Raw genomic sequence first — 23,217 nt, 5'->3', positions numbered from 1 at the left:
TGGAATGGCGTCTTTCAGGGTCCTTTCCAGCATCATTCTGGCAGTCGGGGTGATGATGGTGTGGTCCGGGGTCTTTATGCACGGCACCAGTATTCCCAGCTCCTCACACCACTTCCAGCGGCAGCCTGATCCTCTTTTCTTGGCATGCCTGCTGCAAAGTTTCTCTTCTCAGCCACTGGTGTTATTAGCCATTGATGGAAACAGGATACTGGACTAGATTGACCACTAATGTGATTGTGACAGTTCCTATGTACCAGAAGATTCAGTGACTCTACACAAACCTGTAAAACAACAAGACAAAATCTGCTATCTCACAAGACGAAATTGCTGAAGAACCTGCAGTAGGACCCCTGACATTTTGCTTCAGATGTAATTGTGTATATTTTAGCCTGATTGTGGCTGTATGGGCCACAGGGACCCAGATGATAAAATTTATAATTTGAAGTAGTGACTTATCATTTATTCCATACACAATTTCTTATGTGGAGATATTTTCCCTATCTTTCATCATCCAACTAAGCTTACTTGGTCGAAACACCCTGTGCAAGGAATTAAACTATTGCCCTTTCTCCTCAAAAAGAAGAGGTAGGAGATACAGATATATACTTTAAAAGCCAGCATAGTAAATTTATTCACAAGAGGAATACACATACATGCACTTTTGAGAATCACAGGACCTGTTAGTATATATTGTTTCATAGCATGTCTATAGTTAGAACTGTGGAATAAGTAGGCAGGTTCCTGACACCAGCTGTGTCTTAGTCATATAGAAGAGGGTCATCCCTAAAGAGGTAAGAGGAGGTGGATTTTGCTGGGCTTTTTTTTCTTGACAGTGGCGTGGCACCATGACTTTTGTTTCTATAGACAGTATTGTTTGGTGAGGTGACTAGGTGGTTGAGTCCCATTTTTTTTATAAGAATGCATTTTGCCAGCAGGGTTTTGAAAGTGTAGGACATACCAGCATTGGCTCTGTTTTTATATCCTGTTCTATTTTCCTGATTCAGAACCTACAGTCTACTCTCTCTTGCAATGTGGTAATGAGATCTAAGATAATAATGTCAGGCTATATCTGAACAATTGGATTAAAGGAAGCCCTTGGTATAGGACAAAGGTTGGTGTAACATACATTGGACCATGTGACCAAATGTTAGCCAATTCCCCAGGGACAACTCTTACTCTTGGCAAGGTTTAACAGATTGCTTTTGGCTTTTCTCACACTCAGTACTTTGTAGTTAGTATTTTAAAATGTTTGGAAAACACAGAGTAATGAAGGTTGAAAGTGTTACCTTTACTTAGCTTCCCAAATTTTTGAATTTAGTCCTTCTCCTAGTTTCCTTTGTCTGACATTTACCTGATGATGAGAATACTTTGTACTGTTCTAGAGCTTGTCTTGTTTTTAGAATAGGAGATTTCAAACAGGAAGCAAAACTGGGAAAGAAGACTTGTTGCTAAAGCAGCTACTATATGAGGGATAGGTAAACTTTTGGGCCCTGGGTATGGAAATTGTATGGTGGGCCATGAATGCTCACAAAATTGGAGGTTGGGGTGCAAGAGGAAGTGAGGGCTCTGTCTGCAGGTCTGGGCTCTGGGGTGGGGCCAGAAATTAGGAGCTCAGAGTGTGGGAGATGGCTCCGGGTTGGGGTAGGGGATTGGAGTGTGAGTTGGGGAGTGAAGGCTCTGGGGTGCAGGAGCCTGGGACTGAGGAGTTCAGAGGGCAGGAGGGGGATCAGGGCTAGGGCAGGGGGTTGGGGCTCAGGGGTGCAGGCTCTGGGCGGCACTTACCTCAAGCAGCTCCTGGAAGCAGCGACATGTCCCCTCTCTGGCTCCTATGCAGAGGCACAGCCAGGTGGTTCTGCACACTGCCCCGTCCGCAGGTACTGCCCCTGCAGCTCCCATCAGCCCTGTTTGCTGGCCAATGGGAGCTGCGGGGGCAGCACTTGTATCGGGGGCAGCATGCGGAGCCCCCTGGCTGTCCCTTCGTGTAGGAGCCGGACAGGAGCTATGCCGCTGCTTCTGGGAGCTGTGTGGAGCAAGCCCTTGACCCTGCTCCCCAGCAAGAGCTCGAGGGCTGGAATAAGACATCTGAAGGGCCGGATATGGCCCTGGATCATAGTTTGCCCACCTCTGTACTATATTCCCATTGTTTCCTTATTTCTTTTGGTAATAGTAAGTATTGACAAAATCTGAATATGAATAAGAGTTTTTTCTTCTCTGTCTGCCCTTGTCATCTGTCTGTTGCTATGAGGCATAGCTCCAGTTGGCCTGACTGGCGTGCAAATGTAGAAAATGTCTTTAATTTGCAGTTCTTGGTTATAGCATTATTATTAACCCTTTTCATTATGAAGCATGTACCCAGTTTTGAAATCTTGGATCTTCTACTACTGCGGAAATTATATTAATGCCAGAAATGTAAGATTTTTGTCTTTTGGAGCCTATTCTAGGTCTTTATTAAAATCTCACCAGGAAGAAGTTGGTGCATGGATTTATATTTAATTAGAACATACTGTTCAGTCTGTTTTTTCTAAATGGGACTTTTCAACAGGATATTCCAGTTAATGCTATCATAGTGTGTGTGTGTGTATTTTTGTCTTGGCATAAAGCCATCACAGAGTTCTAAACTGATGTGGTGGAATTTGTATGTCATTTAAAATCTAACCTGAGACACACAATGGAGTCACATCTGCTTTCTTTACTGCCCTGGATTATTTTGTGGATGTTGCTTTTTTCCCTCTCTCCTCTTGGTTCTGCAGAGCTGATATAGCTATGGGAGAATGAGCTGGATTATTTTGTGGCTCAGTCATCATCATCAGAGTTGTTAACTAACTTTTGATTGCAGAATGTGTATCACTGGTGGTGTCGCGGAACACAAATGACTTTTAGATTCCAGGTGAAACTGCAGAGCTAGCAGATAGAAAAATCATCTTTTGGTTTATAAACTGAGCAAATTTGCTCTGAAAGTCATTAAGACACAATAAACTGGGACCTCAAGATACTTTCATTACTATATCACTTACCAGCATATAATCACATTTTAGGAAATAATATTATCTACTTCTTTTGCACGTCTGATTTTTCTGCTTTTCACTTTGTCTTCTCATCTCCCTCTTGCACCTTTCTTTTGTCTCTTGGGCTAGAGTTGCACCAGAACCTTAGATATTCATTTCTGTGAATTATGCCTGAGCTTTTGCTTCTCAGGGATGCTGACCTTACTTGTCCTGTTCTTAAATTCTTTATTTTTGCATCTAGAATCTCTCCAAGACATACAAACCATGTTAGTTTGTTAACATACTCAGCAACCAGCAGAGAGTTCTGCTTGACAGCCATTTTAACAATTTTTCCTTTTTTCTTGCTTAACAGACCTTAGAGTAGAATGAATAATGAATATTATAGGCCTATCTGGGGTTGTGAGATGATAGATGAATTAGAGATTTATACATTAATTAATAAAAATGACATCCCAGAATCAAAATCGGCAGAGACCACAACAAACATTAGTAGAATATTTCCTTTGAAAATCCCTTCTCAAACACAGTGTTCTACCATTTTCTAACAAAGTCAAGATGAAGACATCTAAGCCCATCTGACATTACATTATCCTCCCAGCAGTCTTTTGTACTCTTTGCTTTATATTCTGCTGCACTGGAATCCCTGTAGGCTCTTGTGCTCCATATCAAATGAGTGTGTAGTTTGTTACTTATTTAAAAGTGTTCAGCAGTGGAAGAGTATTTCTGATAACCAAATGTTTCTTCTTGTGTGTATGCATATATATGTGTATATTAGAAAAACTCCCTCAGCTCTTCGCAGAGATTTTTTCCAAAGAAGTCAGTTTACACATGTTCTTTCAGGCTTTCTTCACTGAGAAATGAGCGAGTACTCTAAGTGTGTTGATCAAACATGATAACATATCCTTGAAGAATCCCTGAAAACACATTGCAAGAAGTTTCCTTGCATGGAAGGAAACAAATCAACTTTAAAATTAAATGATCTGATCAGAACAGATCTCTCACAGTCTTGATTTCATTATAACTTGGTAGAAACATAAATCTGGTGAGTAATTTGAGGTGAGAGATAATAAAAGGAATGATTTTTTACTACAGACAGATATGGGATTAGCACTCATCTTGTCCATAATAGTTAAGTGAAGTTTCTGGTTTCCTTCTTTCCCAAACGCATATCTGGTAGGAACTTTCCATTAACTGTTCAGAAGACTTGAATGGAAGCAGAGTACCAGCAATAATCTACTGCTGTTGGAACCCTTGGGAGGGGTGAGTGAAAAACTTGTCCCCCCTCACCTCCTTTAAACTGTCTCATTTTAAAATCTACAGGTTGGCGAACAGGACAGAATCCAACCAGAGGAAAAACCATCTTGACTCTGCTTCCTAACACTAAGATGAATGCCTGACTCTGCCACACTAAGTGCGAGGGGAGGGGGTTTGAGGAGTCTTGAAGAATGGAGTAGTACTAGTGTATTAGAATTTAAGAGGGTAAATGTTGAGAAATTAAAAACCTGATGCAATGGCAAGAAATCTTAAAAAGCATGAATGTGGAAAGACAGGAAGAACCTAAATACACCATAATAATTAAATTGCAACAGACTATTATTTCTCTGATAAAGAAAAATACAGGGAACAAGAAGTGACTAATGGAGCTCAAAGACTTGAGAATACAAAAAGGCCTTTATTTGGAATGAACATGAGGAAGAGAAACAAACACAAATATTCAGAATCAGTTATGATTTATGTGGAAAAGAGGGGCAGCAATAAAGCAGGCTGAGTAAACTCTGCCAAAGAGTTGAAGAGGAATAAAAGAGATATTACTTGCGTTGTATATCGGTGTGGGGGGAGGAGGGGGCGAAGGGAAGTAAAGACCTCCATTAATAAAAGGAGAGTCAGCTAGAAGTCTAAAATGACTGAGCTACTGATCTGACTATATAAATGGTTCTTTAACAAGAAAAGAAAGAAAAGTGGTGCAGGCAATTAAAAAGTAATGAAGACTTTTCAAATAAAGTTGTGGGATAAATTAGTTAAGAGAATATGTAGGAAACTTGACAATATACAGAGTTCTGGTTCCAGGTGACCTATATCTCAGGATGTAAAGGAAATTAGTTAATGGAATTTAGCAAAAACACTGCTATTATATTTGAAAAGTAACAGAGAACTGGAGAAGTATCAAAGGATTGGAAAAAAGCAAATGTGGTATTGATCTTCAGAAATGGATAAAAGAATGATCCTAGCAATTACCATCTGTTTAGTGTTGCTTCAGCATCTAGTAAAATTCTGGGTTTGGGGGGACAGTGATACAAACAAATCTGTAAATATCTAGGGGATGAGGGAACCATATGCAATAAACAATATGGGTTTATAAGAAACAAATTCTGCCAGGCAGACTTCATTAGTGATCTGGAAGAGGGTAAACCGCATGGGTGAGATTTTTCAGCCCTGCTGTGGCCCCGTACTCCAGGTAAAGGGGTTGGAGTAGTGTAAAGGGATTCTAAAAGCGTACCTGGCTACAGAAGACTCCCTCATAAGCCCCAACATAAGGAATGTGGCTGAGTGTGGAATGGCATTTTAGAGAGCAGGGATTGTGGGGGACTTGGGATAACCCTGCTGGGGGTTTCTCCAGCCCCCCAAGCAGCCAAAAATTGAGAGGATGGGGGCAAAGATGGTTTAAAGCTACCATAAGGCCTTGTGGCTGGGAGTTCAGTGCTAAGCCTCTTAGGCGCCTATAATGATTCAGTGCTAAAAATAAGAAACAAGACAAATTTGGAGGCATTTTACTCATTTTTGTGAGTCTGCACTAAAGTACAGTTCTACTCTAAGAGGAATTGTGTGAAAATGGCACTTCCTTATTCAGCAGATCTGCTGTCCTGTGTATTTAAAGTCAGCTCTGCTGACTGTACTGATTAATAAAGCACTGCAACTTACTTTATTTGCCTAGACTTGCAGAGGCAAGACTGAGTGAGCTGGATTCTATTCTATTTTTGTGTATCCTCAACAGAATCGTTCGTGAAATTGTAGTTAGTCACAGCTCTGCAAACCCATGAAGGTAGTAGGTTGCACAGGTGTAAGTGAAGGCAGAATTTGGCTTGCAGAACATTTTTTATGTTTTAGCACCTAAAAATGTGGTAGGTGCCACATAAAAAAAAAACAGTAGACAGAGCTCCTATCAGGGACTGCTAGTGTCAGATGTCATGGTGTAATAAGTGAGGATCATAGACAAAAAGGGAGAGGTGATGAGGGAGGCGATAAGATAAGACACTTACACATGTAAGGCATGTACATGCCACGATGATTCTATTGTTTAGTTTTCTTCCCCTCCTTTCTCACTGGCAAGATGGCAGAAAGGACTTTTCAGGAGGGACTTGAAGTGACAGAGATGTGTCAGAGAGCATGTTCGAGGTGGGCTTTCAGAACACAAGCTTCTGAATGTTTATTATTGATCATGATACTCAGGAATAAAAGATTGTGGGATGAGTTTGAGGCCCTGGCAGCTAGAAAAGCACCTGAAAAATGTGATCTAGTTGTCACTGAGAGATGATAAACAGATCTCCACAATGCTGTTTTTAAAGTCACTTTTCTGAGTAGAAGTGCATTTAAGGCTGGAAAAAAATGATTTATGGATAAAGATGGAAAGAATTAAGTATATTTAACTTGCCAAAATTAATTGAAGAGTGGTTGTTCTAATCCACAAGCATTTCAAGACTGACCAAGGAAGGGAGAGCAGTTATTTAGAATGGGGACAAAAAGAGGTGCAACTGGGAGCTATGGATTCAAAATATGTTAAAAAATTTTTAGACTGAATATCAGGAAATATGTCCTATCAGAGTGATTTGTTAGACTGGAGAAAAGTTTGCCAGGGAAATGTGGAAAGCCCCATTGACTGTGTCAATTAAAATTGAACTGGAGAACATACTGCAGGGAATTCTGCACTAAAAAGGAAATGGACAAGATTAGCTAATAAACCTTTTCCACATCTAGAGTGAAATCCTGGCCCCACTGAAGGTGTTTTTTTTTGTTTTTTTTAAAGTTTTGCTGTTGACTTTAATGGGGCTGGGTTTTCACCACTAGCTCTATGGTATCAGGCTTTCATTCTATCCCATGATGTTGTCCCATAAAGTAACTTCATAGTATATTCAAATAATAAGTTTGTATTTTCCTGTTCATTCAGTTTAAGTTACTGGACTGTTGTAGGTTTCTCTGAGTTAATGAAATACCTGAGAAACCTCTGTTTAGTCTCCTTCCCCACTTTGTTGGCTGTGGACTTGTGTGTTCCAAACTCTATGGATCCACTCAGATGGAGTAGCCAAATGTACACAAGTGCATTGAAAATGCATTTTTCACTGCAGTTTTGCAATCACAACAATGAAATATACAAAATTCCATTCACTTTCTGATTTTGGCCAGTCCATTTCCCATGATATTCTGAAGGTATTTTTTTATTATTCTTTTAATAGGGTGCTAAGCCTTGTTTTGAATGATATGGAGAAAATCTTGCTCCTCACTGTGATAACACAATATCTCCCCAACATTCTATTCAAATTATCTTATGCTCACATCTGTAGCTGTCTCCCCTCTCCCCCTAGTCTGTATGCGGAGTGATTTCAATGGATAGTGGGTCTGTGGAAAGAAGACGACAGAATTTAAAATTATGCTTAATCTCATGATACCAAAGATAATGTGATCTAGATGGGTAGCTGATACAATTCAATTTGAAATATGTTCTTTCCTTTCAGCTAGAAACAGAAGCTTGTATATTGTGTATTCTCTTAAAGATCTATATTCACACTCATAATGAAACTTAGAGAATTTAGTGTCACTTGTTAAAGTGAAATTAGATCTGGGGAATTTCCTCTGGGATATGGAGGAGACCACGGGCAATATCTTGGCACTGCAAGAAAACCATGTGCTGTGCATGAGATTTGTGGCAGTACATGTAGAGATGTTGCAGGAATATGGTACAGTATGTGGGGCATACTGTTGCAGTAAATCATACTCATTTGTCCCATGTCAATAGGGTCTGTTGAATATTCTAATTTATGATGAAAGTTACTGGCCCGGTTATTACTATTTAGATCAGAGGACCTGAATGTGTGTTGTGACGAATCCTCCAAGGTCAGTAGAAGCAGTGTGATGAATCTGCTAAGGGTGAATCTCCTGCTGCTCTTCTGGCTCTTGACTGGAGGAGTATAGCTCAGGCAGGAGGAAAAGGTTCCATGGCAGCTGGAATCCTGAGACAGCAATACAGGTTCCTAGTGGCTGCTCAGGGTGATTTAGCTGAGGTTTCTGAAGGTGCTTATGTCCTGTTGGTTTAAGAACAAGAACTCAGGGTCACCAAATGAAATTAATAGGCAGCAGGTTTAAAACAAGCAGAAGGAAGTATTTTTTCACATAATGCACAGTCAACCTGTGGAACTCCTTGCCAGAGAGTGGTGTGAAGGCCAGGACTAGAACAGGGGCCAAAAAAGAACTAGATATGTTCATGGAGGACAGGTCCATCAATGGCTATTGGCAGGGATGGTGTCCCTACTCTGTGTTTGCCAGAAGCTGGGAATGGGCAACGGGATGGATCACTTGAGGATTACCCATTCTGTTCATTCTCTCTGTGGCACCTGGCATTGGCCATTGTTGGAAGACAGGATACTGGGCTAGATGGACCTTTGGTCTGACCCAGTCTGGCCATTCTTATGTTAGTGTAAATAGACTAGTTCTTCTTTGAGTGGTTGCAGATATGAATTCCATTCAGGTGTGCTTGTGCCAATGGCACCAGACTTGGAGACTTTTTTCCCAGCAGTATCCGTGTGTGTGTGGGGGGGAGGTGGCACATGTACCTTCACTTCCTTGTGGCCACGTCTAAAGTAATACAAGGGCAGTGACGCCCCAGCCTCCCCACAGATCCTTCTTACTGCCATTGACCTTAGTCAGAACTCCCCATGCGCAAGTCTCCTCCTCATGCTTATTTTCTCTATGTCACACTCGTATTTCTGGGACTTCTTTTTGTAAAAAGTTTAATAGTTAGTACCCATGGTCTAGTATAATTTCTAGCTAGTTAGTTTTTATAGTAATTTGTAGTGCTGAACCCCATGTGGGATGCAGCATTCTCTGGGCTCCAAACATTGTCCATTGTGTGGAGTCTCTATCCCTCACATTGACCCCTATGCTCGCTGCTTACTGTGTGTAGGTAAAGGTAGCAGTAAGGAGAGATGTAACATATGTTGATCCTTCAAAAAGAAAATGCAGATTGCAAGAGGCCTTAATCTGTTGGGACAGTTTTTATGAAGCTTGCGTTGGCACTGGGACCCACTTCAGCCAGCAGGACTAGCTTCCCTTAACCCTCTTCCACATTGTTGGTGGTAGCGAACAGACCCATGGACTCTGATTCTTCCCTGAAAAGGGAAAGCTGTTGATCTGCATCCCCTGAGGTATCTTGGAAGAGGATCCCAAAACCAGATTGGGGACCTTCAAAATCAAGAAGAGATTCGTCATCCTCTTCATCAAAGATGGGCTCACAACATCCTCAAGATTCAGATCAAAGGCCTGGGATAGAGCTGGGCTGTCAACCTGTGTCACAAGTTTTGTTTTTGTGCAGGTCACGGTCCAGGTTCAATGACTGATGGAGACCGGGTCTCATGTAAATGTTCCCTCCAATCCCTCTATTTCCACAAGTCATTCACAAACTGAAACAGGAAAACGTCAAGTTTATCCTCATTGCACAGGCCCAGCCAAGACAGTGCTGGTTTTTAGATTTCTTCAACCTTTCAGTTCCTCCTCACACTCTGTCTCTTTTCCCAGACTTCCTCTTGCAACTGAACAGTTGAATACTGCATCTGGACTCCGGCAACCTCCATCTCACAGCTTGGCATCTGGGTGCCTAGACCAAGAAAAAGAGTATACTCTGAAGTGGTTAAGGAGATCCTTCTCAATAATGGAAAGCAATTGGTGATATCTGCTTATCTGACCAAGTGAAAACGGTCTTCAGTCTCGTCAGCTAGTTGTGGGATACAACCTTTGGCAGCAAAAATCCAAGACATCGCAGAGTATCTTTGACACTTGAAGTAACCAGGCCTGTCTTTGAGTTCCATGAGAATGCACTTGCAGAGATCTTAGCTATCCACCCTCCAGTCCAGGGATGATTGGTATTTCCAATCCTGTGATTCTTAGATTTCTTAAAGGTGTGACTTGTCTCCTGCCCCCATCAAGGACTTGGTGTCCCCTTAGGACCTAAGTATCATACTAGAAGCCCTTACGGGCCCACCATTTGAGTCTATGGCAACTTGTTCTTGGCTTCCCCTAAGTCAAAAGATTGCTTTCCTTATAGCCATAACATTGCTAGGAGAACATTTGAGCTGCAAGCATTGATGGTGGGTCCTTCTTCTACAATGTTCTTCAGAGTAGCTTATGACCATACCTGAAGTTTTTATCTTGGACCAGCTTTTCATTTAAACCAGGCAATATATCTCCTGATCTTCTTCCCAAACCTGCATGCTAGCAGAGACTAAGAATGTCTATGTGACTTAGAAATCAGGAGAGTGCTTGCTTTTTATCTGGACAGGTCCAAGTCCTTCAGTCTCCTTGCCTTTTTGTGTCCTATGCAGATCACATGAACGTTTGTCAGAACAAACTCTTTCTCACTGGACCACCTCCTGCGTTACAGTGCCATATGATGTAGCCAATATTCCTCTTCTTCAAAGACTCTTACCCCATTCTACAAGGGCCCAGGCTCCATCAATTGCTTTCCTCAAGGATGCTCCCTTCTGGACATCTGCAGGGCTGCTATTTTGTTCCTCAGTACACACATTTGCTCAGCACAGTACAGTCACAATGGCCTCTGGGTTGGATGTGAACTTTGGCAAAGTTGTATTTTAATCATTGTTCAGGTAGACTCTGAACCCACCTCCAAACAGTACTGCTTGGGAGTCATCTGAGTGGAGTACTCATCTGCAATCACTCGAAGAATTTGAAATGGTTACGTATCTGTTCTGTAACTTGTTCTTTGAGATGTGGGTGCAGACATGTATTCCACAATCCACCCTCCATCCTCTCTCCAGTGGAGTCTTAAGCCACTCACTCCAGTGCAAAGGAACTGAGGAGCATTGGGGTGATGCTATCCTTATATTGCCTTGGAAGGGGCCAAGAGAAGGCATAGGGCATGGGCTCCATGAGGAGGTGTAGGGCACATGCGTCACACTGCTGTGCGAGGAAAAAGTCTCCAACTAGTGCATTCGGCACAAATGCACCTGAGTGCAATACATGTCTGAACTCAGTTCCCAAAGAACAGCAGTTACAGAAAAGGCAAGTAACCATTTTTATACCATATCTGATTCTGTGACTTCAGTTTCTCTCCAACAGTGGAAATAGACTTAGTTCAAGGTCCCATTATTGAGTATTGCTTTGCTGAGGAGCAACAGTACCGTTACAAAGAGCTAGGCTTGTGGAATATTCAGATTCTGAGCTAAACCTAGAAAAGTTAAGAGATTCATAATTACTTCTTAAACATGACCTGGGGGGAGGAGCATGGGGGAGCTTAGTTATACATCCTCTCTTTATAGGTTATGTCTACGGAAAGACGTACCAACGTTAATGTAACTGACCTCGGTATTTCCAGTAACATAAGGAGAATATAAGGTCTTTCATGATATATGGTATCACATTTTTTTTAAAGGCATGTATTACATAAAACAACTGTAACTGGCTTCTACACAGCTTCAGTACCAGCCTTTGTCTTTGTTGTTTACCAGGAACCACACGCTGCCTGGATCTCTCTAAAGCATATAGAGAAAACCAGTGACTGAACATATATGTCAAATAAACATATAATTGAATATGTAGGTAACAACACAACTGGCATTCATCTATCCTTTTTTAAAGCTTCAGGTGGAAACCTGTTCTAGGTCATATCCTTTTCAGTAGCATTAAGGTATCTAGACCCTGGATTTGGTCATTGCTCCACATAAACAAAGTTTAGAAAACAGTTATCTGTCATTATACAACAGGCTGAAGAAATGGAGGTTTTATCTCTGAAGAAAACAGTAAAGCAGTCAATACAGAAAAATAGCTAAATACACAAGCCACGTGTCTGAATTAATCTCTGTGTGGTGGAGATGAGGAATTTGTTTTCTGAATGTCAACTTTTATATGATGAGCTATTATAAAAGGTTAGGCTTTCCCATCACAGTAATCCTTCCTACACTTGATGAGAGGGATATAGGACTTAAAAGGCTAGGGATCCGGACAGTACCTTTTCCCAAATAAGAGCAGTTTCCTGTGAAGTTAAGTGGTGTACTGCCCATTTGGAAAAAAGAGAAATGGAAAGAGATCTCAAACTTACTTCAACCCTTCCCCAAACAGGAGATATTAACTACGGATCAAGACTGAACCCTTCATAGTGTCATCAAAGCAGTCCAGGTTTCATAAGGGTATTTTATAAGTGGGACCCATGGAGGACTGCATTAGAAGAAAATGGCTTATGAATCAGCTGACAAATGGTGAAATACATGTAAAGATTGTTTGAGAGAGACAACAAGAAGTCAATAAAACTAGATGGCACTGGGTTAAAGACCATGTGATAGTTTAAATACTTCAGTTCAGTGTTGAGCTATGATGGGAATGTGGATGCGGCTGTTAGGAGCTGCATGAAGAGCTCTTGGTGTGAGTGGAGGGAGTTGACAGGAATTCTCTCCAATAAGAATATGCTAAGTAAACTAAAGAGCAAAGTGTGTAAGATCATGATTACACCAGCCATGACATACAGGTTGGAATGCTGGCCAATGAAAAAATGAGCAGAGCAGCTACTTCACACTGCCAAAATGAGAGTGCTCATTGGATGCTGGGTAAAATGAGAGCTGATAGGCTACACAATGAAACAATATGAACAATAGTGCTCCCAGAATAGCTGAAGGAGTATCAACTGAGATGGCTGGGTCATGTGAAACAATGAGATGTGGGATATATTGGTCAGAGAGTACAAAAGCTAGTAGTCACAGGACAAAGACCTAGAAAAAAGGTGATTTGAGACACTAAAGTAAGACGTGAATGTTGATGGCTGCTTGGAAGATGCACTTGACAAGAATGCTTGGAGGCGAAGAGAAAGAGAGCTGTCAAATCCGATTGAAGGGTGTGATGCTATATGATTGAAATATGACCATGTATATCATTGATATTGTCACTGTTAGACAATTGCAACAAATCTTGTACAAAGTATATCATAGAATCACAGAATATCAGGGTTGGAAGGGACCTCAGGAGGTCATCTAGTCCAACCCCTTGCTCAGAGCAAGACCAATCCCCAACTAAATCAAAATCATGTAATGTGTCAATGGAAAAGTTATTTGCTAAAGGTGATTATCCTATGTATCATTTTGTATCTGAAGTGAGGAATATTGGCTATATAGCTGTATCACCATTGTGTTTGTTCCTGGAGTAACACCCACAAGGTAGTTTACATCCAGTCTAACCAGCATACTGTGAATGGAGTATTCAAGTTGATGGCCTATCAAAAGGATAAATGGACACAAATCAGACATTAGGAATGGCAATATACAAAAACCTGTAGGAGAGCACTTCAACCTCCCTGGCCACACTATAGCAGACCTTAAGGTGGCCATCCTGCATCAAAAAAAACTTCAGGACCAGACTTCAAAGAGAAACTGCTGAGCTTCAGTTCATCTGCAAATTTGACACCATCAGCTCAGGATTGAACAAAGACTGTGAATGGCTTGCCAATTACAGAACCAGTTTCTCCTCTCTTGGTTTTCACACCTCAACTGCTAGAACAGGGCCTCATCCTTCCTGATTGAACTGACCTCGTTATCTCTAGCTTGCTTGCTAGCACACATATATATACCTGCCCCTGGATATTTCCATTACATGCATCTGAGGAAGTGGGTATTCACCCACGAAAGCTCATGCTCCAAAACGTCTGTTAGTCTATAAGGTGCCACAGGATTCTTTGCTGCTTTGGTCTATCAAAGACACTTTAACTCTCACAGTGGGCCATGGAAGAAACTCATTCCACCCAGGTGACTCTTCCTGCAGATGCTTTAGCCTCCAAGTGGCCAATGGCTGCCCCTGTGAGTCAGTAAGCCATGTAAAGCATGTGACCTGCTCATGTGACCCTGAACTCCATATTGCACCAGTAATTTTCCACAAACTGTGCTGTGGGCTTTTGTTTGGTACAATAAAATTCCAGGCACAAGGCAGCAAGTATAAAAGACCCTGTAAACATCTCCAGGGTGTCTCTTTTCTGCTCTGATTCTCTGGAGTGTGGACTTGCATCTAGAAGAAGCATTGTAATCTGTGGACTGAGTAGTTTCCAATCTTTTGGAATTTACCAGAGACTTTACAAGCTAGCGGTGTGAAACGCACTGCTACAAACCTGATATAAGAACTTTGCAATGATTATATGTATGGCTGGTCTCTTGGGATTTGAAGAACCCTTTGTTTGATTGATGAAATTGGTTTTCAATAACCACTCATCAGAGTCTAGTATCTGGATGGTGAAGTAAGGGTTGTGATGCCTAAGGAGGCTGCATTTTTGACTTCTTGTTAACCAATGTGGTGAGACAGAAGTTTACTTTTGTTACTGGCTTGGTATAATCTAATGATAGATTAACCAACAGTGTGGGGTGAGTTTGCCATATTTCTCAGCAGTTTGTCCTGAATCTGGCATTCTCAGCTGTTAAATCACTGAGGCACGGTGACAAAGGGATAAGGCAAAGAACATTTCATAAGTGGGAAGCAGTCTAGAAGCTGAAATAGGCACTTTTGGCAGCAATATAACAAAAAATCCTCTTGAAATTTGAAATGTTGTCTATATTGAATTCTATGTCAATAAAGCAAAGTAGTATACTGGTGAGAGAAAATGTAAACTATTTTTACACCTTACAGGGTTCAAAATTAATTGTATTGACTAAAGAAAAGGGACCTGCATCTCATTACAGACATCTCAATTAAGAACTTTGCTTAATGTGCAGCTGTAGTCAAAGATGCTGGGATGCATGAGGAATGGAATGGAGAATATCAGAGAACATTATAAAATCTTATATATAAATCAGTGCAATTGCCTCATCTGGATAGTGTGTGCAGTTTTGGTCAATCCATTGCAAAAAAGATATTGCAGAATGAGAGGATGTTCAGAGAAGAGCACCAAGAAGGATCAAGGGCCTGGGAATAATTCTGTTATAAAGAAAAATTGATAAGATTGGGATTGTTTCAGTTAGGCAACAAATAAGAGGGGACCTGATAAAAGTACATAAAATAATGTTTGTTCTGGAGAAGAGAGACTGGGAGCTTCTGTTTTCCCTGTCTCATGACACAAAAACAAGGGGACATTCAATTAAATTAAAAAGTGCTGAATTCAAAACCAATAGAAACAAATACTTTTTTACACAACATGTAATTAGACTATGGAATTCATTGTCATAGGAAGTCATTTAGGGCAAGAATTTAGCAAAATTCCAAAAAGGATTGGAAATGTATATGGATATTGAGATGATCTAGAATTGTTATAATTAATGCTAAAATTCAGATAGGTATTAAAGTTCATGCCTCAGGGTTTAAGCCAATCTATCTGTTAGAGACCACAGCGAGACCTAATGCAGGGGGCAGATTATCCTACGTTTGTCTACTACGGTTTTCTTGTACTTTCCTGTGATGGGCTACTGGATTAGATGGTTCTTGGGTCTGATCCAATATAGTAATTCCTGTGTTCTTATCATCTGAGACTTCATTTCATACCTATGGCTGTCTGAGTAATAACAAGACATTTCTAACTACAGTATCACAAATATTTGTGGGGTTTTTAATTGCAGTTTCTAGCTTTAATCAAAGGTATTCCATACTAAGTGTGAACAAGATTACAAATGGTAGACTATGTTCAAATGTTCTTAAGTGTACCAATTTGTACCTTTTGGCATGCTGTCTTTTATGAAGATTAGTGGAATGGTTTATGACAAGAATTTCCTTTATAGATAGCTGCCATGGGAGTTGCTATTTTAAAGGGAAATTATCCACATTTTTCTCAACTTGCATCTATGAAAAAGGCCATGGTTAGATAAACTGTATAATGAATTTTTCAAAGTGTTTAATGCTAGTTGTGTCATTGAGTGGATTGTTTGTCCATAACTTAATTGGTGAAAACCCCTCTATTACCCTTCAGCAGGCCTGAACAGCCAATGCAATTGCAGGGGGGCTTGGTGCCAGTCCAAGTCACCTGAACACTCCCATGTAGCTCTGCATTTTATAGAGTGGACAGCACAGATGTTGAGCTCCTGGCTTCCCATTCCAGTGTTTTCCTTAGCTAAGGCTCTCACAAGAAGTGGGTGCCCCTATGTGGCAGAGTGCTGTGAACCAACAGCGAAGCTAGCACTCTGATCACTTAAACACTGGCTTCTATTCCTGAGGTTTTGCTGATGTGTCATAACATCTGAAGACACCTACTTTGAAAGTCCTGGTTCGGAGATCCACCATAACAGAGTTTTCCAAACTGTGGTACACATACCCTGGTGCTGAACTGGGGAGTTTATAAGTAATCTAATTGCTATGGTAGTTGCTGCTGGAACACCAAGAGGTACACAGGCAAAGCTGGATTAGCACCAAAAAACCCTGCATTTTCACTGGACTCTCTTGTTCTAGTGCTTTGAATTTTTTTCCTTTAATGATGTAGCCAGAGGGCCAAGTCACTGCAGTAGCCAAACCAGGCTGGAAGGTCAAGGGAGCCAACATGACTGAGGGGAAGCAGAAGCTAGCTCAAAGCCAGACCAGGTTGACAGCGCTGCTACGGTGCCTTAGAAAAACCACAGTCAGCACAATGTTTCACCACAGTACTTCCTGTTAGGTTTCTATGGAGCTTTCTTTGACCAGTGCAGACACAGCCTACCAGTGCCATAAACTGGTTTACAAAGCTGTTAATTAGTCTGGTTTCTGCACTGTTTATTCCTAAATGTTAAATTACAGACTGTGGGACTGGCCCATTTAGTTACCTAGTGATTTCCATTTTGGAAGAGGGGTCCTTTTCTTCACAGCGACTAGAACAATACTCGTTCTTTATGTTTCCGCCAGGCCTTCTAGTACCCACTGTCAAAAGCTGGATATCTAGTACTTCAGTCCAAACTTCATTACATGGTCGTGCAAACCTCTTTTTAGAGTATCAGGAGAGATCACTGCTTCTTATTACCACCTCTTTTTAAAAGACTCAGTCTCTACTTGGTGCACCTAGCAAGTCTGCATAACCATGCGTTCCTGTCACAGTTATCCTCGTTCTTCCGTCCCTAGTCCCTTCATTTGTCTCTCACACTTGTCTTTAGTTTGTAAGCTATTTGTGGCTGGGACTGTCTCATACTATGTGGGTGTATACAGCACCTAATACAAGAGGACGCTGGTCTGGTTGGGGCATTCGCATGCGACTGTCATATAGATATTCATGATAATTTACAGCTGAGCTACTTTTTGCCTTTACAGATGAAGGTGAGGCTTCTCCAGTCCTACGTAATAGATCTGAGTGACCAGAATAGTGTTTTAGGTCAGAAGATGGAAGAGCTGGAGAGAGAGTCTGAGTGGAAGGTGGCTACACTAGAGGCAGAGCTTCAGGTACTGTTTGCTGCACGTGGAAGTACCAAAGAAAGTGTGTGTGGTGCTCTTCAGGAGTCATTACTCTCTGTTTGCAGAGCATTCTGTAAACCTGCCTAAAAATGCCTATGGGACTACTTATCTCCTGTTTTACTGCTACAGTATATGTATGTGTTATGAGAAACTTCCTTTCTAGGCCTGGTCTTTGATGAGTTAATTACAGTGCCTTGGTTGGACCTACTTTTCCTTTTAATCCTAACCCCATCCTGCTCCAGTTATTTTTCATACTATATGTGTAACAAAATATGAGAATGGGGTCTGATTTTGGGGGAAGGTTTATGCTTCTAACTATTTTCAACATTTCATATATTTTTGGAGTGTATATGGTCATCCCAGGTTTTCCATGCTAAAATATAAAATGGAGATGACACCAAGCTGGGAGAGATTGCAAGCACTTTGGAGGACAGGATTAGAATTCAAAAAGACTTGACAAATTGGAGAATTGGTCTGAAATCAACAAGATGAAATTAAATGAAGATAAATGCTAAGTACTTAACATAGGAAGGAAAAATAAAGTGCACCACTACAAAACGGGGAATAACTAGCTAGGTGGAAGCAGTGCTTAAAAGGATTTGGGGTTATAGTAGGGCACAAATTGAATATGAGTCAACAATGTGATGGAGTGGTGAAAAAAGGCTAATATCATTCTGGCGTGTAATAGGAGTGTTGTATGTAAGACTCAGGAGGTAATTGTCCTGTTTTGCTTGGCATTCATGAGGCCTCAGCTGGAGGACTGTGTCCAATTCTGGGCACTGCACTTTAGGAAGGATGTGGACAAACAGGGGAGAATCCAAAGGAGAGTAACAAAAATGATAAATGGTTTAGAAAACCTGATCAATGAGGAAAGGTTAAAAAAAATGAGGATGTTTGTCTTTAGAAAAGAAGACTGAGGGGGGACCTGTTAACAGTCTTAAAATGCAATAAAGGTTGTTATAGAGAGGACATGGATCAGTTGGTCTCCTTGTACACTGAAGATGGGATAAGCAGTAATGGGCTTAATCCACAGCAAGTGAGACTTGTTAGATATTAGCAAAAACTTTCTAAATGTAAGGATAGTTTATATTCTGGAATAGTCTTCTAGGGGTGATTGGGGAATATCCGTCATTGGCGGTTAAGAACAGATTGGACAAACACCTGACAGGGATGATTTAGGTTTACCTGGCCCTGCCTCAGCGCAGGGGATGGGATATGATGACCTCTTGAGGTCCTTTCCAGGCCTATATTTTTTTTATTCTGTGTCTGTAAACTCTGTGGTTGCTGATATAGAACAGAGTCTAACGCAGAAGTTGATGACAATATCTCGTAGCTATTGGATCAGTGGTAACTTGTCTAACTGTAAGTTAGTGATATTCAGACTGAGGCTCACGAGTGACAGTGGCTCTTTAATGTGTCTCCTATGGCTCTTTGCAGCACATGATATTAAAACACTGTGTAATTTAATTGTTAATCAATCAGGATGCTTTTATTATGTTATTAACCAATTGTAGTTGATAAAATAATACTTGGTCAATCCTTTTGCTGAGAGAATTTTATTTATATATATAATATTAAATGAAACGATAGATTCACACTTCGGTGGATCTTTTGGGTAATATTGATCACAAATTTGGCTCCTGAACCACTGAGGTCTAAGTGTCACTGCTCTACGTGATGCTTTTGGGGTCCCTGCAGATTGAGCCTTGGTAATAGGGAGATGTGAAGAGACATGAGGTTGGTGGACAGTGCCATATCCTCATCAAGATGGATTAGTCATCTGTGACTAACTTCTGGTCAAACCTTTTAGCAAGACAATAGCTGATAGATGTAGACAGAGAGAAGCAGAATATAGGCCTTCACAATATGATAGGAAGACTTCATACTTATATATAGCTTGCACTCCAAGATCTTAACATGCTTTCAAAGTTGGGTTGGTGGAGTTGCTGCATTTTACAGATGGGGAAATGGAGGCAAAAAGATTAAATAAATTTTTCAATGTCACACCTTGAGACAATGGCAGAGGCAGAGGCAGGAATAGAACATGGATTAGTTTTAATCACAAGACAACATTGTCTCTCTGTAATGGCCTGAACACATTTGGGATTGATAGCTGGACAAAAGCAATACTAAACATTTTTTTTTAAACAGTGGGCTGTGAATAACTAAGATGGATGCCTTGATGACTAAACAGGCAGATACCATAGGAATGCATGGAAGTGATTAATCTGTTTTGGGCTGCCTGCAAGCAAATGAGTGCTGTAGTGAGTAAAGTATTTAGGGATGCAATTTCATTAGAATCTAGGAGTTAAGACTAGCACAATATTTCTTCATACATTAGAAAAACTAAATACTAGTCAAGAGGTTCCTTTATCATGTGTATGGCTCTGTAAAGGGATGAGCCACCCTTTGCACTCCCAGATGGCCAGGTGTGGTACTGCAGATATGCCTTGCCATACTTCATCCCAACTGGTTGTCACTAATTAACACACTAATTAACATAAGTGTGTCTCCATATAATGAAGCCCCATGAAAGTAGCATTTGGAAAACAGTTTAAAGGCCCTTACCTCAGAACTCCCCAAAGCAGCAGGGAGCCTCCTTGATTCCATGCAAGTGGTTCTTATTGTGGCTCCTAATGGGGTAGTACATTCCTTGGCAGGCCCCATCACAATCATTAATGTATTTATCTGCACAGCACCTCTCTGAGGTAGAACAATGCTCTTATAGCTGGGAACTGAGACACAAAGAACTTGCCAAAGATCACCTGGGGAGTCTGTGGTAGAAAAGGGAATTGAACCCAGCTCTCCAAACTCAAAGGCTTATTATCCTGATCACTGGGCCACTCTTCCTGATAAATTAGTCCAAAGGAACAGTCAAGGACATTTTTACTGCTCCCTTTGGAAATATGCTGTCATCCCTTTCATAATCTGAGATGGCCTCATCCAGTGGGCATTTCAGTTGCTCATTAATAGTGGCACACAAAGGCTACTAGTTGCCTTGGCTCATAATTATTATCCATTAAGACAAACAGGAACAATTCTGAGTTTGGTATCATTAAAAGAAATTTCCTTTCTGAGTCCGTATACATTCTTAAATGCTACCTGAAGGAGCAGAATCCTTTGTGCTTGGTGAATCAGATGCATCTACCTTCGCCTGATCTTTAATTCTCAGTCCCCAACCTTCTGGTGAGAGAAGTACCCAGTATACTCTTTTGCATTCTCCCCATGCTCTCAGAATGTGGAGATGTTAAACTTTGACAGAATAGTGCAATTTTATATTTTTCAGTCAGCTATTTAAAAGGTTCATTGTTTTTTAATTAAACTTTGTGGGGAAAAAAGAGGAGATATTAAAAGGTGCAGTACCCTAAAGGGGATAGGTTTTTACTGTTCCTACATGAGCAGAGACACCCCAGTAAAGCAAGATGGAGTGCAGCAACAAGTCCTGTGCCTCCCACCCTCCATTGTGATGACTGTGACAGTAATTGGAGTGAATTTGTGTGACTTCTCAAATGAAAGACTTCACGTTTTACAGTGCTTATTCTTCCAGTCTCCTCTTTCCTGTGGTCGAGTGCAGCCTGCACAAGTTGATGTGATAATGAGATGAACCTGTTTAGAGGAGTAAGGCTGGCCCAGCTTGTGATTTCCACTCTCCCTCATCATGCTGCCTGTAGAAAGACTCCCTGTGGTCAGAGCATCTTTCTTTCTCTTCCCCCCGTGAAAACTCAGCTCTTATCTATTGGGATGGTGACTTTCTTGGCATGTAATTGGTGTTTGTTCCCTTCTTACGTAGATGTTTCACAGCCTTTTTCTTCACCAGTGTAAAGTCCATTGTCCATTTAGTTGTTCTGTGTCCAGTTTTCTCCGTGCACCCCCAACTACGAAATTCTTCAGGCCCGTGGGGCTGTAGTGACACCTGCTGCACAGTGCTGGGAGTAACTAACACCTGCAAGTTTTCTACAGTGCTGTCTGCCTGTACCCAGGGTTCCGGTTCATGTGTTGCATTCTGCAAGTGATTGAAACTTGGAGTAAAAATAGAGTGAGAATATTTCTCTGGAATAACTTACAAGTTCTTTTTTTTTTAAATCAGAAATATTGCAAAGCTGGACTAACAAAGACTCTTACTTTAAAACAGAGCCTGGAGATGAGTTTGTTTCTGAATCTGACTTGGTTCATAAGTTTAGTATATGTCAACTTTCTGTGCTCTGTTATAAGGCACCTCTTCATTGCTTCTTGGTCCACATTTATAGGGTATTGCAGTGCACACCTTAACAGAAGTAACACCCTCCACCATAAACATTCATATCAGCTGTTCTCACTCACACTGGCAGATGAAATCCTCTTGAGGGGAAGGTGGACCTCCTGTCACTTTGTCTGGGTCAGCCACTTTTGGCTTCCCTGTGGACTAAGCCCAAGTCTGATGGTGTTCAGAGAAATGCAAGATACTAGAGGAAGGCTTTAATGGAAGCCATGACAGTTATCAGTGTGAGGTTGTGAGAAAACAAAGAGGTGAAAGGAGAAAAAAGTATGGGACCTTTTGTTTTTCTTATTTGGTTTGTAAGTTCTTTGTGGGAGGGAGTGTCTTCTATTCTTATGCTGTGTGTATGTCCCTAGCACAACAGGGCTGCAAGTGCTCCAATCATTACCAGAATACAAACACATCATAACAGTGGGCAGTTGGAGAGAAGAAAGCACCTTTGGACAACACAAAAAATTCAGTCTATTTGTGGTACAGAAATAGCATAAATTGCCATAGTAACAAAACAGTGTTTACATTACCTCAGTGGTAGGTGCCTCAAAAGTACCTAAGAGAGATTCTTTCTGACTGATTCACAAGCCATGAGGTGATGTCTGCCAGCTCAGTGTTGTGTGCTATCTAAGTCAGCCTTACAAAGGCAGCGGCCTGTTTTTAACTATAAGGGACGGCAGGATGTCTTTCTCTGGGACAATAAATAGTTTTGGAGTTGAGCATTGTTGCCAGCAATGAAGTGCCCAGGAGGGAAGGCATTAGCCGAAAATCATCATAGACTGGTTAGTCGTCAGGCTTCCAAACTGTCCGCTCTTGAGATGAACTTAAAATAGAGCAGAGGCAACATGGAGCAGAAAGGGAAATAGGGTCCAGGAGGAAGGGAATGGACGGGAGCGGCTGCTGTGTAAGTGTGCAACTCTTAATGGCGTCTCCGACCATAGGCTGAATGTGGGATCTTTCCTGTAACTACTACGGTGTGGTGGGAGCAAGTTACTGACTGGCTTCCCAGCTCTGCTCTCTGTAGCTGTGTATGTCAGAAGAAAAATGGGCTCCAGTTATCAAAAATCAAAAAGCCACCTACCAAAACAAAATCCCACAAACTGAGGAAAGCACCTGCTTTTATGGAATTCAAATAAAACCTGGAATGGGAAAGGAAAAGCATGAAAGAATTAGTGACAAGATAGCATGTACAGCTGTAGCGATGATGATTTTATTGGTATTGTGGGAGGGAGGGGGAAGCTGAGAGGCGGCAAAAACACAATTTGTCCTAAAATTGAATTTCTCTGATAAGAAATTTCAGAAGCGCTGCCTCATTCATTCAGTGGCCGAATAATCATATGCGCTTTAATAATCTTTATTTTACAGGAGTATGTTGCC

The 23,217-nt window shown here is 41.1% G+C and overlaps 1 protein-coding gene across 1 annotated transcript in view; it reads left to right on the top strand.

Annotated features, from left to right (window-relative positions):
* The window catches only part of PMFBP1 (polyamine modulated factor 1 binding protein 1), a 368,361-nt gene that overhangs the window by 77,946 nt on the left and 267,198 nt on the right, over positions 1–23,217 (top strand). Inside the window, exon 3 of the mRNA XM_050922218.1 lies at positions 17,454–17,582. Within this exon, the coding sequence (XP_050778175.1) occupies positions 17,454–17,582 (129 nt within the window). The remainder of the gene's footprint in view (positions 1–17,453; positions 17,583–23,217) is intronic.

Source organism: Gopherus flavomarginatus, chromosome 14 (genome assembly GCF_025201925.1).
Source record: "Gopherus flavomarginatus isolate rGopFla2 chromosome 14, rGopFla2.mat.asm, whole genome shotgun sequence".
NCBI classification, from domain to species: Eukaryota; Metazoa; Chordata; order Testudines; family Testudinidae; genus Gopherus; species Gopherus flavomarginatus.
This window is presented reverse-complemented; position numbering and strand designations above follow the sequence as displayed.